The sequence below is a fragment of the Gallinula chloropus genome, assembly GCF_964237585.1.
Source record: "Gallinula chloropus genome assembly, chromosome: 1".
Classification (NCBI taxonomy): Eukaryota; Metazoa; Chordata; class Aves; order Gruiformes; family Rallidae; genus Gallinula; species Gallinula chloropus.
The window spans coordinates 26,113,876-26,126,455 of NC_140085.1; the positions used below are offsets into that span (position 1 = coordinate 26,113,876).

General features: G+C 46.3%; 1 protein-coding gene across 1 annotated transcript in view; it reads right to left on the reverse strand.

Moving 5' to 3' along the window:
* DENND2A (DENN domain containing 2A) overlaps positions 1 to 12,580 on the reverse strand; it is a 36,797-nt gene that overhangs the window by 20,364 nt on the left and 3,853 nt on the right. The window contains exons 3-7 of the mRNA XM_084279530.1: positions 12,220 to 12,347; positions 8,756 to 8,877; positions 6,292 to 6,489; positions 4,151 to 4,244; positions 2,944 to 2,994 (exon numbers count right to left, since the gene is read on the reverse strand). Coding sequence (XP_084135656.1) covers positions 2,944 to 2,994; positions 4,151 to 4,244; positions 6,292 to 6,489; positions 8,756 to 8,877; positions 12,220 to 12,347 — 593 coding nt within the window. The remainder of the gene's footprint in view (positions 1 to 2,943; positions 2,995 to 4,150; positions 4,245 to 6,291; positions 6,490 to 8,755; positions 8,878 to 12,219; positions 12,348 to 12,580) is intronic.

Sequence of the window (12,580 nt, forward strand, 5' to 3'; positions counted from 1 at the left end):
GAGAATGTGGGTGGCAATGCAAGGTTTTGACAGAAACAACCACCACAGGGATACTGTGGGAAGTCCAAATACCTAATATGTCTGCTTGGGAAACAGGAAAAGTATATGCCATCTTTCAGGGCTTCCTGAAAGATGGCATATACTTTTGAACAAACAATCTTGACCTTTTATCAAGGTAAAGTTGTGCCACTCATGGATTATTCTAGATAATACAATTTAGAGCATCTTGAGGTGTCTCTTAAATCAGAGAGTGTAACAATCCCATGGCAGTTAAAGCCCTGCAAGATGGCTTAGACTCCTTTCTCTCCTTGCCTATTATGCTATTCGCTGTCTGGCTGTAACTCCCCAAAAGCTTTCAGAAGTGGTTTCTGTTTTACCAGGGACTTCAAAAGGAGCAGTGTCCCAGCAATGCTGAGTGCTTCTTCAAGCTCTGCATTGTTTGTATTCTGTGCAACCCATTAAAGATACCAGGACTGTAGTGCTGACACCACGGCAGGGCTTGTCTTTGAACGTTTTTCCTTCTCAAGAGTCAGCACTTTCGGCCCTGACATGCAGCCTGGTGACTGCTGCCTGATGACTTTCTGTGTCTCAGATGATGTGCAGTGACCTGCTGTGCAGAGGTAACTGGCTGGCACGTTTAGACTGTTAAGGAAAACTTGCAAAATCAAAAGCCTGAGGTAGAAGAGACCTGGTACTTCAGCTCACCTTCTTAATCACAAATAGGAAAGCCAACAGTTCAACATGGCATAAAGCAAAATACGGGTGCAGCTAGAGCAAAGAGCAAGTGCCAGAGCTCCTGTTCACAGTTACATAGACTGGCACAGTCATACAGATCCAGGTATGCCTCTGGATATTGTTCAGAGTCCAGTGCTGATGAATTTGAGGTGACTTCATACAATTTCCAGTAATCAGGCTGGAGAAGTGGGCCCAGGTGAACCTCATGAAGCTCAACAAAGCCAAGTGCAGGGTCCTGCACTTGGGTCAGGACAACCCCCGTTAACCATACAGGTTAGGAGATTATGTGCTTGAAAGCAGCCCTGAGGAAAAGGACTTGGGGGGTACTCATGGATGGAAAGCTGGACATGAGTGACTAATATGCATCTGCAGCCCAGAAGGCCAGTGGCATCCTGGCCAGCAGGTCAAGAAAGGTGATTCTCCTGCTCTACTCTGCTCTGGTGAGACCTCACTTGGAATACTGTGTCCAGCTTTGGAGCCCTCAACACAAGAAGGACATGGACCTGTTGGAGCACGTCCAGAGGAGGGGCACAAACATGATGAAAGGGCTGGAGCACCTCTCCTATGAAGACAGGCTGAGAGAGTTGGGCTTGTTACCTTAGAGAAGAGAAGGCTCCAGGGGGACCTTATAGTGGCCTTGCAGTACCTGAAAGGTGCCTATAAGAAAGCTGGGGAAGAACTGTTCTCAAGGGCATGTAGCAATAGGACGAGGGGTAATGGTTTTAAACTAGAAAAGGGAAAATTTTGGTTGGATATTAGGAAAAAAATTCTTTGGTATGTGGCGGGTGGATCACTGGAACAACAGGTTGCCCAGAGAAGTAGTGGAGGCCCCATCTCTGGAGACATTCAAGCTCAGGCTTGATGGGGCTCTGAGCAACCTGATCCAGTGAAGATGTCCCTGCTTACTGCAGAGGGGTTGGACTAGCTGACTTTTAAAGGTCCCTTCCAACCTAACACATTCTGTGAGTCTGTGACCCCTCATATAGTCAGTTCCTAGCTGCAGTTATACAGACGTTACAGAGAAACACAGGATGCACGTGATTCATTATGGCCACCAGTAACAGGCAAGAGTTTGAGTCTTTCTGGCCACATCTACACTGTCCTTCTCAGCCACTTCTGGACACAGACTGTATTTCACAGCACTGTGTTCTAAGACACTTGAGAATGCAATTTCCACACAATCTGGGTGCAGATCCTCTCTGCCTGCCCCCAAGCTAGCCTGAGGACCTGTCAAAAAGTCGGTGGCAGTGATGGCAGTTTTCAGCATGATCTTGCCAACACAGCTGTAGAGATAAAAGATTTCCCAATGCAGAGGGGAGCAAGAGCATCCGGTAGTTTTTGCATGGGAAATTGCGCTCACAGGAGGGAACCCTGAGGCTTCAGTTCTAAAAACCTGGAAGAGGGTAAAGAACAGGCACTCCCACGCACAACATGCTGTGGTTGACACAGAGTCCAACTGCTGTTTAGGTCTGCCTTTTCAGCGTGGGATCTGACCTGCTACCTGGATCAAGTGTGCATGTAAGTCAGGAAACTTTAGACTCTGAAGGAGTTTCCATCCTGCATTCTGACTCTGCCAGGGCTTTGAATTTACCACGTAAATCCCTCAAAAACTGTAATGCCACCAGCACATCAAAGGGCAAACTACCAGCAGGAAAAGGTTTCAGGAGAGTATTAGGGAGATCAGTATGCGTTATAGCTCTACTGGAGTGAGGCAAGCAATGCAGTGCTTTAACCCAATGCAGCCAATGCAGAAGAGTTTAATTAGCAATAACTCATACAGTGCAATTCGATTTTCCCAGCTAGCCAGTCTGGCTGGTGGGTTTTCTCCCTTAGCAAATGGGTAGTGGGGTTTCTGGGTAGTGGGGTCTCTGAACACCCTTTCCCATGTGATACTGCCTCTGTCAGCCTGGTCACACATTTGTGACTGTGTACTTAGAAAACTCACTGCATTTCCACAATGTCCAAGCTCTCTCCTAGAAAAGGCAGCACAAAGAACTTCGCTGGGAAATGAAACAGATGTTTGGTTTAGACTCATGTAGTCATCTGCCCACGGATTTTCTTCTGCAGCATTGAGATCTTTGCTTTCTCACTGTGTGCCAAGTGGAAAAAAGCTCCCTTCTCCAAAGGCACAACAGAGGAGAGATTTTGACCCAGGATCTCAGAGCAGTTTATCAGGAGCTCTTTGCTCTCTTCGTGCACTTATCTTACCTTTCAGCTTCTCTTCAGTATCACTGTCCGATTCACTGTTCTCATCTGTAACTAGGAAAAAAGAAAGAGGAAGGTGAAGTAAAGCCTATTTATAACCATGCACTTCTTATCACTGGCATGGGAAAGCCAGGCCTGGCAACACTACTGGGGAGACAGTACCTCAAAGGCCCAAGGGCAATCAATTTTGCACAGCCAAAATAGTTGCATTAAGAATAAAGTGCCAGAGAAGTATTTTATCCAAGTTTGCATAAGCATGACACCGAGGCAAAAGGCTGATTAATATGCAGCAGTTTGCAGGATAAAACCAAGCAAGAGAACAAATAAACAAAAAAAAACCCAACTGCCAGGCTGAATCAGATTCAGTCCAACAGCCAGTTTCTGTCAGTGATGCCTGAGATGGTTCAGAGAAGGGCACAGAACAATGATGTAGAGACAAATCTGGGATACTTGCCCTGTAGGTTCATATAAACACACTCTGTGGGTGTCTATCCTATATAAAATGGGATAAACAGTAAGGAGTAATTGTGGGAAACGTAGAGCTGGTGGTCACCTTTCTTCCTGGAAACTGGGGTGTTTTGGAAAAAAATACTGTTTTGGAAAGATACAATTTTAAGTTTCATGGAGATGAGATGGTTAAAAGTGGCTCTGAAATACCTGAACACTTCCAGCTAGTTGATGATTAACAGTGAGAGGCTTGCTGTGATGGAGATGGTCCTACAGTCAAGTCTAAAAACCTTGATTCCCAACTGAGGCAATTTGGGATGTTGAGGGAACCAGGACTGTTTCAAAATTCACTGTCTTTCATTGGACAGTTCACTGAAGTGACACATTCCCGCAAAATATTTTGATCTCAACAAATCAGACCCTCTGGACAGAACATTCCTCTACAAAGCTTCCAGCCCTTTCCAGAAATAAACATCAAAAAGGGGGGGACATTTTTAGTTTGACCTAAAAGGTTATCATGTAAAGCCATGGAATGAAAATGAGGCAAGAAAACAAAAAAAAAAGTTCTGTTTTAACAAAGATTTTTTTTGGGCAGAGGAACAGCCCTTATCTTCGCAAAAGAAAGGGTGGCAGTCCCAACTCAGGCTCACCCTGGACTGGAAGAAGTGCTAGAAAATGTCACATAAAATCACTAAGCCAGCCTAAACTCAAAGGCCAAGTCCTCAAAAAGTCTTAGATGTATGATGATTCAAAGTTCCTTTACCTTTCCCTGAATTGCTCTCTGTAGACTGCGATAGTCTCTTGACACGTTTCTTTCCCCTTCGTGCCTCATAAATGGCATTGATTTTCAACACAAGCTGCTCAGCAAACACACAAACAAACAAACAATGTTATTTTCCTCCTCAGGCAAGAAAGCAAGTTAGAATTTCATGCAAAGTGCTCTGTTTCCCAACCCTGGCTACACTGAAACTCTTCACTTGATGGCCCAGAACTGGCAGTTACCACCTTGCACAGACACCTTCACCCGTGCTGCCAGTGGCAAAGCTCCCTCTGGCACAGAAGCAGTACAGTCACCTATGTACTGCTCCACGGCAGGAGCTCAAGGTAACGAGCCCTGATGAAAGGCCAGGCCTTAATGTACTTCCACACTGTGTGGCTGTACGGGCCTGCCAGTGACCACCTGGGCCTGTCCATGCTCCAAGGAGCACCAGAGGGTTCTCTGAGAAACTGCCCTGGGTCTGCAGGTTTTAAAGCAGAAAAACTGGCTGGAGGACAGCAACAATCTTTAATGTCTTTATGCCTTTAACATCTGCTGTGGGATGCACTGGACAAGCCTTCATAGCAGGCATGGGGGAAACACATCACACAAGGAATGCTGAAGAGACTGAGATGGGTGGGAGCCAATGATGCTGACGTACTTTATACTAGTGGTTTGCTCTGCAAATCCTTTAATTGCTGACCTCCCAGTTGAGCAGGAGAGAGGACATTTCAGTGCTGGGCATAGCTGGGCTCAGTGGCTCATTCAGTGCCTCTGGTCTCCCTATCCATCCCTGAAGGTGAACGGGTTGCAGAAGGACCATGCCAGGCTTTCCCAAGCATCCTTGAGCAGAACTGCCTCCTTGTCAAGGTCCCAGACAGGAGCAGACATGGTCACAGCATTCAGATTTATTCCAGGAAGTCTGGGATCCCTGTGCACACATCCTAAGATCTCCAGGTGAGACAGGCCAACCACACATTTGGTCAGGGAGCTCTAAATCCAAATACTTAAATGAGAGGCAGGATGCTTGGGTGTGGAAGTGTGGAGCCTCCAACCAGCCCAGCTCAGATCTCACCTCCGTCTCACCACTGACACAGTAAATCCCAATTCTGAGCTTGCTCTGTAAGACTGCTCAGGAGCACTGCCTGGTAAATACATACTTGTAATCTTCCCTTCAGTTAACATAAAAGTATGTGTTAACACAGTGACAGAGCTCAAGCACACACACAGGTGTGTAAGGCATACTGGGAAAGAAGACCCTGGACATTTGTAGTCTTTGGCTCACTACTGAACAGCTGAGGTACACAGAGAGGGCATTCAAAAATCACATATGTAAACATGAACACAGATTTGGCAACCAGGAAACAAAGAAGACACACAAACACATCCCTTTTCCCCAAATGAAAAATGTGGGGTCAGAAGAAACATCACCACAGACAGTCCCTGGTAGACTGCTTGCCCTGCAAAGACTGGGATAAGCAACTGTGTTTTTATAACTGTGTTTTTGAAACATTCAATAGACAGACTGCTGCCAAACCTCATTTGGGCTGAATACACTTCCTGCTAGATCTGAAAGAAAATAAAATTGAAATGGAGTCATACTGTATCCAAATATGAAATAGGAAACGTTGCTTCAGAAAACGCTTATGACTACAGACAACTCCTTTTGTCACTCAAATGTCAGTATTTTCACTGTTCACCTAAAATCACACCTTACTTTGGATCTGGCAAAGAAAAACAGATCAACAAGAAGGAACACCAACACAACACATAACTTCTAACCATCTGATGCATCAAACAAAGAAGAAAATACGATGGGCTAATTTTTTTTTCAAAAATATTAATAACTTTTTTTACCCTCTGACAAACTTTTATCCAAAATTTAAAATGCTTTGCCGCTGCTTATTATTTTATCTCTCCTGCCAATCGTCATATCTCAGATGGAAAAACAACTTCTTCAAAACTTGCAGAGATGTTTGTGAACATGTTCCTTCAAGCAGAACAGGGGCCAAACACAAGCCAAGCCACCTGCCAGGAGAACAGTTACACTGCAGGGATGCCACCCTGGAAACTGAAGAAAGCATTCTCTCATACTCATCTTCCTTCCTGGAAGAAGCCAAGCAAAAGAAATAAAGCCCTAGATTTACCTTGGGAATCTTCCTTCTCCTCTTGCCATTCTGAGGGTCTCCCAAGGAGAAGAAGGTGTCATCTGGGCTGCTGGGGGTCGAGGGAGGGCTGATTTTGGATGGCGACCCAGTCCCATCGCGGCTCAGTTTCCGTATGTCTGGCAGTTTGAAACTCCTCCGCTCTGAGTTTTGGCGGAAAAAAATGGGCTTGGAAAGCAACTGGAAATGGAGGAGAAGGAATGAGCAAACAGGGCACCTCACACACCTCTGTGTCATTGCTTACACCGTCACGGTGGTCCATCCAGTGGGGCAGCCAAGGCACGCACTGGCAAAACAGCCCAAATTCTGAGAAGGCCCAGAGATTCCTGCACACACAAGGCATTCGCCCAGCTGCTGTGCTAGGCCAGGACTATCTCGACCAGTAATTTAACTATCCCAAATTTATTCCAGGCCAGAATGCAATCTCAGGGGTCGGCCAAGAAGCCTTGCTCCAGTGTGAAAAGGAATCTCCTGGGACTTGTGTAACCCAGAGGCTGGGACTGTAAACAGGACAAGACTAACCAACTGGCCAACCGCAAGCATTTGGGATAAGGAGCAGCTAGTGAGGAGGAACAGAGAAGCAGTGAGGCCAAACAAAAGCACTGTCAGCACAGCTGTCTTCAACAATAGCCAGAATTAAATATTTTGGAAGAGGGTATAAGAAATGCCACGATAGACAATTACAGATACTGGTTTCCTCCTGAGCACATTAGCAAGTTTGATGAGAGCACAACAGTTGATATTTAAGTACCAAAGTCCTTAAAGTCTTTGACCAAAACCAGCATTAGAGAAGCAGAAAGCTGAGCTCCAGGTAAAGAAGGGCAAGGCAAACCACTTCTCAGCAGAAGGATGCTCAATACAAACTCTTTTTGTCTCCTAGAGGATATCCCAGCAGTTATGACAAGGGTAAGTCGCACCTTTTGTGGGCACTGCATGTGTGCTCCCAGAAGATGCATCAGTACGACACTAAGTGCTGTGGGGGAGAGGTATCCAAGCTAATTCGGAACAAGCCGCAGCAGCACCATAGCTGAGGCAGCATAGTGATCTGCCTCCACCATCAGACACCTCAGCGCAGTTACCATTCTTCAGGTTAGCTCAGGTGTCTCTGGGTGGTTTGGCAGAAGATGCTCAACTCACAGAAATGTTTACCAGCCACATTACAGGTGAAAATGAGTCTGGGAAAAGCTTTAGCACTGAGGAATCTCATCCTGCACTAGTGAGATGAGCTACTATTGAAAGTCTTTCCAGACCCATCCCCACAGTCTCTAGCCTGGGCAGACTCCCAGTGTGATTCACACTGCAGTTGCAAACCTGTCAGCTGACAAGAGAGCTGCAGCACTTCTCTTCTGACTGATGCAGATCGCAGCTTTCAGATGCCAAAGCGCCGTAGCGTAACAAAATTAATCCTGTTCAGGATCTCCTGCTGGGAACAGTATCTGTGGTAAAAGGCATTCCTGGGTAACAAGCCCCCTTTTATAGCACAAGTGGGAAATGAGGACATGCTGGTGACTGCAAAGCTCTCTATGGGACAGCATTCCAGCACTCATATGCAGACCCTTGCTGCTCTAGACCTAACCAGCAATAAGGAGAATGGACCGAGAACCACAGAACAATTTTCACTTCTAAGTGTTGAATTATCCAAAGAAACCTCAGTTGCTGATTGAGGTGGTTGGAAAAGAACAACATGCCAAGAAATGCAGCATCAAACTTCTGAAAGCGTTTGGTAACAGCTCGAATAATTGCTGGAGAGCATGGGAAAACCTTTTGGTTAGGAAAATCATGTGTATAGAACCCCGCTATCCACCCTGAACCCAGCTATTGCTAAGCTGACTTCTGCTGTCACACTGTCCCTGCTGTTCCAGCCTTGGACTATCAGGAACCAACCAAAACAGCTCAAGAGGCTAACATCAGGGCTGTCCTTGGTAAGTACTGAGCATTGAGTACAAGGTGCAGACCTGTGTTTTAACTCTTTTGTTTTAACTGTCAAGGAGGAAAACAGCACCAGGCTGTGAGCTGTGCTGCTGGTGGGGACACCCTTGTAGTGTCAGCTTCCTAACCAGTGGCCTGGCATTGTGTTAGTTACCAGTAACTAGTCTCATCAAGGTGAGAGCAAGTCTGTGATTACACAAGGACTTAAATGCTCTCTTTGAGGAGAGGAAGACCTTTCTTGCACTATGACGGCCAAAGGTCTTCCCCAGGGGAAGGTGGCCCTGGCTTAGAAAAAGAGTGAAAGGCAACAAACAATTTGCCTAAGGGAATGCTGACCTTTTCACCTTGCTAAAGGGCAGTAAATCCCCTCTTATCACACCCTGTAGCAAAAGACAAAAAGGGAAGAATCCTGACATGATGAAAGTCATTGTCAACTCTCTGCTTTTTCCACATAGCACCTGGATTTCACCCAAAAAACCCTCTGAAGCAGGAGAGGTGGCCACTTGAATCAAAGTACCTTAGTGGGAGTCCCGGGTACAGAAGAGGTGGGGGATGCTGGGAAGGTGAGGACACATTTCTTCCCCAAACAGCGGCTGTTGGTCTCAATGTCTTCATAAGGATTTTCCTTCGACGGTGGATCTGCAGCAAAAAGCCACAAGCAAGAGACTGTAAGTGCAGAAAATCCTTGAGGTTTCCCATAAAAATCTGTCTGGGGATCTGCTGGCCTTCTCCCACCTCCCACATCAGACATAAAGACCTGTTCTCAAGCATTCCTGCAATTGCTTCATTCTCTCCATAGCCCTAGAAGTCCAGCTGCTTGCTGGACAGTGTCCAAACCCTGACACTAACATATGCAGCCATAGGAACGTATCACAGATACTACAGATGGAAAAGACCCAGCAAGTCCTCAAGTTCATTTCCCTGTCTTCAGAGGATCTGTGAGGTTCTCATGCACATCAGTCCATAATTGTATTTCCTTCTTTCCACTCTCCTGCCCAGAATTGTCTCCAAACGAAACATGAGCTTAAGGCTAACAGAAGGGTCCTCTCTTCTCCTTTTACACCTCATGTTTAGGGTGCCCTCTGGTCACCATTTAATTGGGGCTGAAGCAATGAACTGCTTTTGGACTGACCATGCAGAGAGATTTAATCCACTCTCTGAACATGGATGTCTGTCACACACCATAGGTTTTCAAACACATCTACTAATCATGGACACTACAGTCTCACATATCCCACTTCAGAAAGAGGGAAGGATTCACCTCACCTAACCTAGGCCATCACCTAACCTAGGACACCTGGATGGTCTCTCCCTGGAAGGCTGGGGGGAGGGAGGGCAGGAAAGGGACACCTTTAAAGTAACATTCAACTCACTTACCCAGGATGCCCTCAAAACCACAAGCCTTGAATGGCCTTTGAATGACCCTTTGTTGCCACTGATTCTAGAGACAAGGCACAGAACTAGTCTGAGTGGTAAACGCCCCAAATTACATATAATGAACTTCTTACATGCCACTCTTCAGCAATACAGGGAAATGCAAATGCAAGTGTGTTCAAAAAGAACACATAACTCTGAAAAAGGAGGTTGGGACACCTGGACATCTCCACCCGAGCATCTGAGAAACCCATGACAAAGCCTTTGCCCGAGTATCCGCAGGGGTGGGCAATTCATGATGAGATTTCTCTCTTCATCGCCATCACTTCACACCACCCCGGCAGACAGCTGGGACCCGAAGCAACTGCCTTTCTCTTACTTTCTCTTCTGGTCATGAAATGCTTGGCTGAGAGCAAAGACTGGAGGTCAATGATGCTGCTCTCTGGAGCAGAGACTGGTAACAGATGTAGGATCTGTTTAACTTGTCTGCCTTGCCAGGGCAGGAGTGCCACTGACAGGGACAGAAACACAGGTCTTTTCCAACACAGTTTTCTATCTGCAGCTTGGCAATACTGAGCACTACAGCAGGAGATCCCGATTCACCAAGGAGGAGAAAGGAAACATGTGTGACACCAGCAAAGCAAGTCTGCATGAACTTTTTTGACAGCAAACATGCTCCTGTTCCTGAAAGTGGCTTCACTTTCTAATTCCAATGGCACACTTCAGTACTGAAAATGTACTTCAGCTATCCCATAACTGGGTAGATTAGAGAAAAAAAACCAAGCGTAGGTTGTGCTGCCTACCCTGTCCTCAAACTTCTTGGCAGCATGTCCAATTAGCCTCAGTCTGGAAGAAAGAACACCATTTCCCTCTTTTTGACAAGTAAATCCTGTCATCCATCTGTCCAGGACAATCTCTAATGGTCCGGGTAAGCAATGGTGAACAGGTAAAGAGATGGTGCGTGAAGGGAATCTGTGTGATTTGCTAGAAAAGGGAACACTTCTCCCACCAACAGCTGAACCCTCCCTAAATCATGCACGTGAATGTGGGATGTATGTCTGGGCTTGCATACCCTGATGGACACGCATGGTTATCTGTGGGTCAGCACTGCTGTCCTGCGGCTGAAGCCTTGGTTGTCTCTCCACTGGTGTGGTTTTCACATGTGTATATTCTGTGGACTCCACTCGCCTCCAGTCTTGTGAAAAACAAGCAGGGGGCGGGGGGGCAGGGGGGAGGGAGGGTGTTTCTGAGTTATTCCTGTCCACCCCTTCTCCTAAGCTTCTATGGTAACACCACCAGGACTGCAGGACCCAATTAAACATCACGGACTCCAGGCAATGCCTGAACATGCAACAAGAAAACAAAACCCCAAACACGTCTCATTAGCTGACGATTACCCGTAACTTTGTTTTCATTTAATCTTTGCAACTAAAAGCTGGAGGGGAGAGGAATTTCAGTCTGGTGTTTGAGTTCACTGCAAACTTGGGACACTGGGGTGTGCTTGTGTTTGAATGGATGGATTTGCCTATACAGCCACTCTGTAACGCTATCCATGTTATTCCAGCTGACGAGGTGACCCTTACCCAGTGGTTTCTGAGACCTCCCACCACGCCCCAACACAAAAAAAAACCCCTCAGCAGCTGCTCAGGCACTCCCTGTTCCTTTGGCCCCCCAAGAGAAAAAAAAGGCTAACACGGGGCCCCTAGAGCTCCACAAGTGAGGTCAAAAGCTTCAAAAAATATCAAAAAGGATGGACTGGCATCACCTTGGCCATCAGTCCCAAAGGAACACGATTCCTTTGAGAAATCTTTCTCAACAACTACAATCAGGTTTTATTCATCAAATTATTACCAAAATAGCAATGCCCTGCCTACTCCTGAGACAGCGCAGCTCCTCCCACGCTGAACACCACAGGCCACCTTTGCAGGGTTCCAGCTGTGTGGTGGGAGCTGATGCAGCCATTCTCCCCCTATTCTGCTAGACAGCCAAGAGCTTTTACACAACACCAGCCCACAGCTAATAAAGCTTTTTAAGGCTTTTTCAAGAGGGGAGATTCTATGTTCCATAAAAGGCCATCTAACTCCAAGTATTAAAACCCACTATATAGATTGCAAGCCTTACAGAAAATAATCTTTAAAATGGAATTGATCTGCCACTGAAGTTAGAGAAATACATAAAACTCAAGTTCAAAGGTTGTGGGGACTATTTTTTTAATTACAGTGGTACCTGGAGCCATACACAATCCAATTTCTGAGCCAAGGAACTGACTCGGAGGCTATCTTTTCAGTCTTCACATTATCTCAGTGGTGACAAGCTCACCACAATGGACAGACCAGAGCTGTGGGAATTAATCCACATGACATAAAGAAGACAGGGGAGATGCCAGCACAAAGTAAAAACCTGGTTCCCACATGCCTCAGGTTCATCTCTGAAGCTGCAGAGTTTTGAAATATTCCATCCATTTTTCTAATTACTCGGCTGTAATCTCAGTGAAACATGTCTTGGTTTGCATCTGGGTAATAAAGATACTTTCTGGAGCACCTCCAGTGAGTGCCTGCTGACCACAAGTCTCAGTTACTCAGTGTTAGCAGTGTCCAAAACTCCTACCCAGGATGTCTTCATAGACGTTCTCCTCAGATAAAGTGCGTGTGAGGGCCAGCTTGGTCTGCGCATACCAATCCACCCGTCCGTTCTCCGACGACGACTGCAGCAAGTCTTCAAACTCATACGACTTCCTGCACCACCGATGGGAGGGGAGAAGGAGCAGAGAAGAGACTGATAGGGTTAACCAGCATTTATAACCAAATCACAGCTAGTTCACTTCTCCGACACGCCTCAGAGCTGGCAGAACGAATTCCGGAGGACATTTCACAGCCTCACCCCATATAAAGCATGAGAAAGTAACACTGCAACTGGCTATTTTTATCAGCTGTGCAAATAAAGGCATTTCAGATTGCAGGGATGTTGC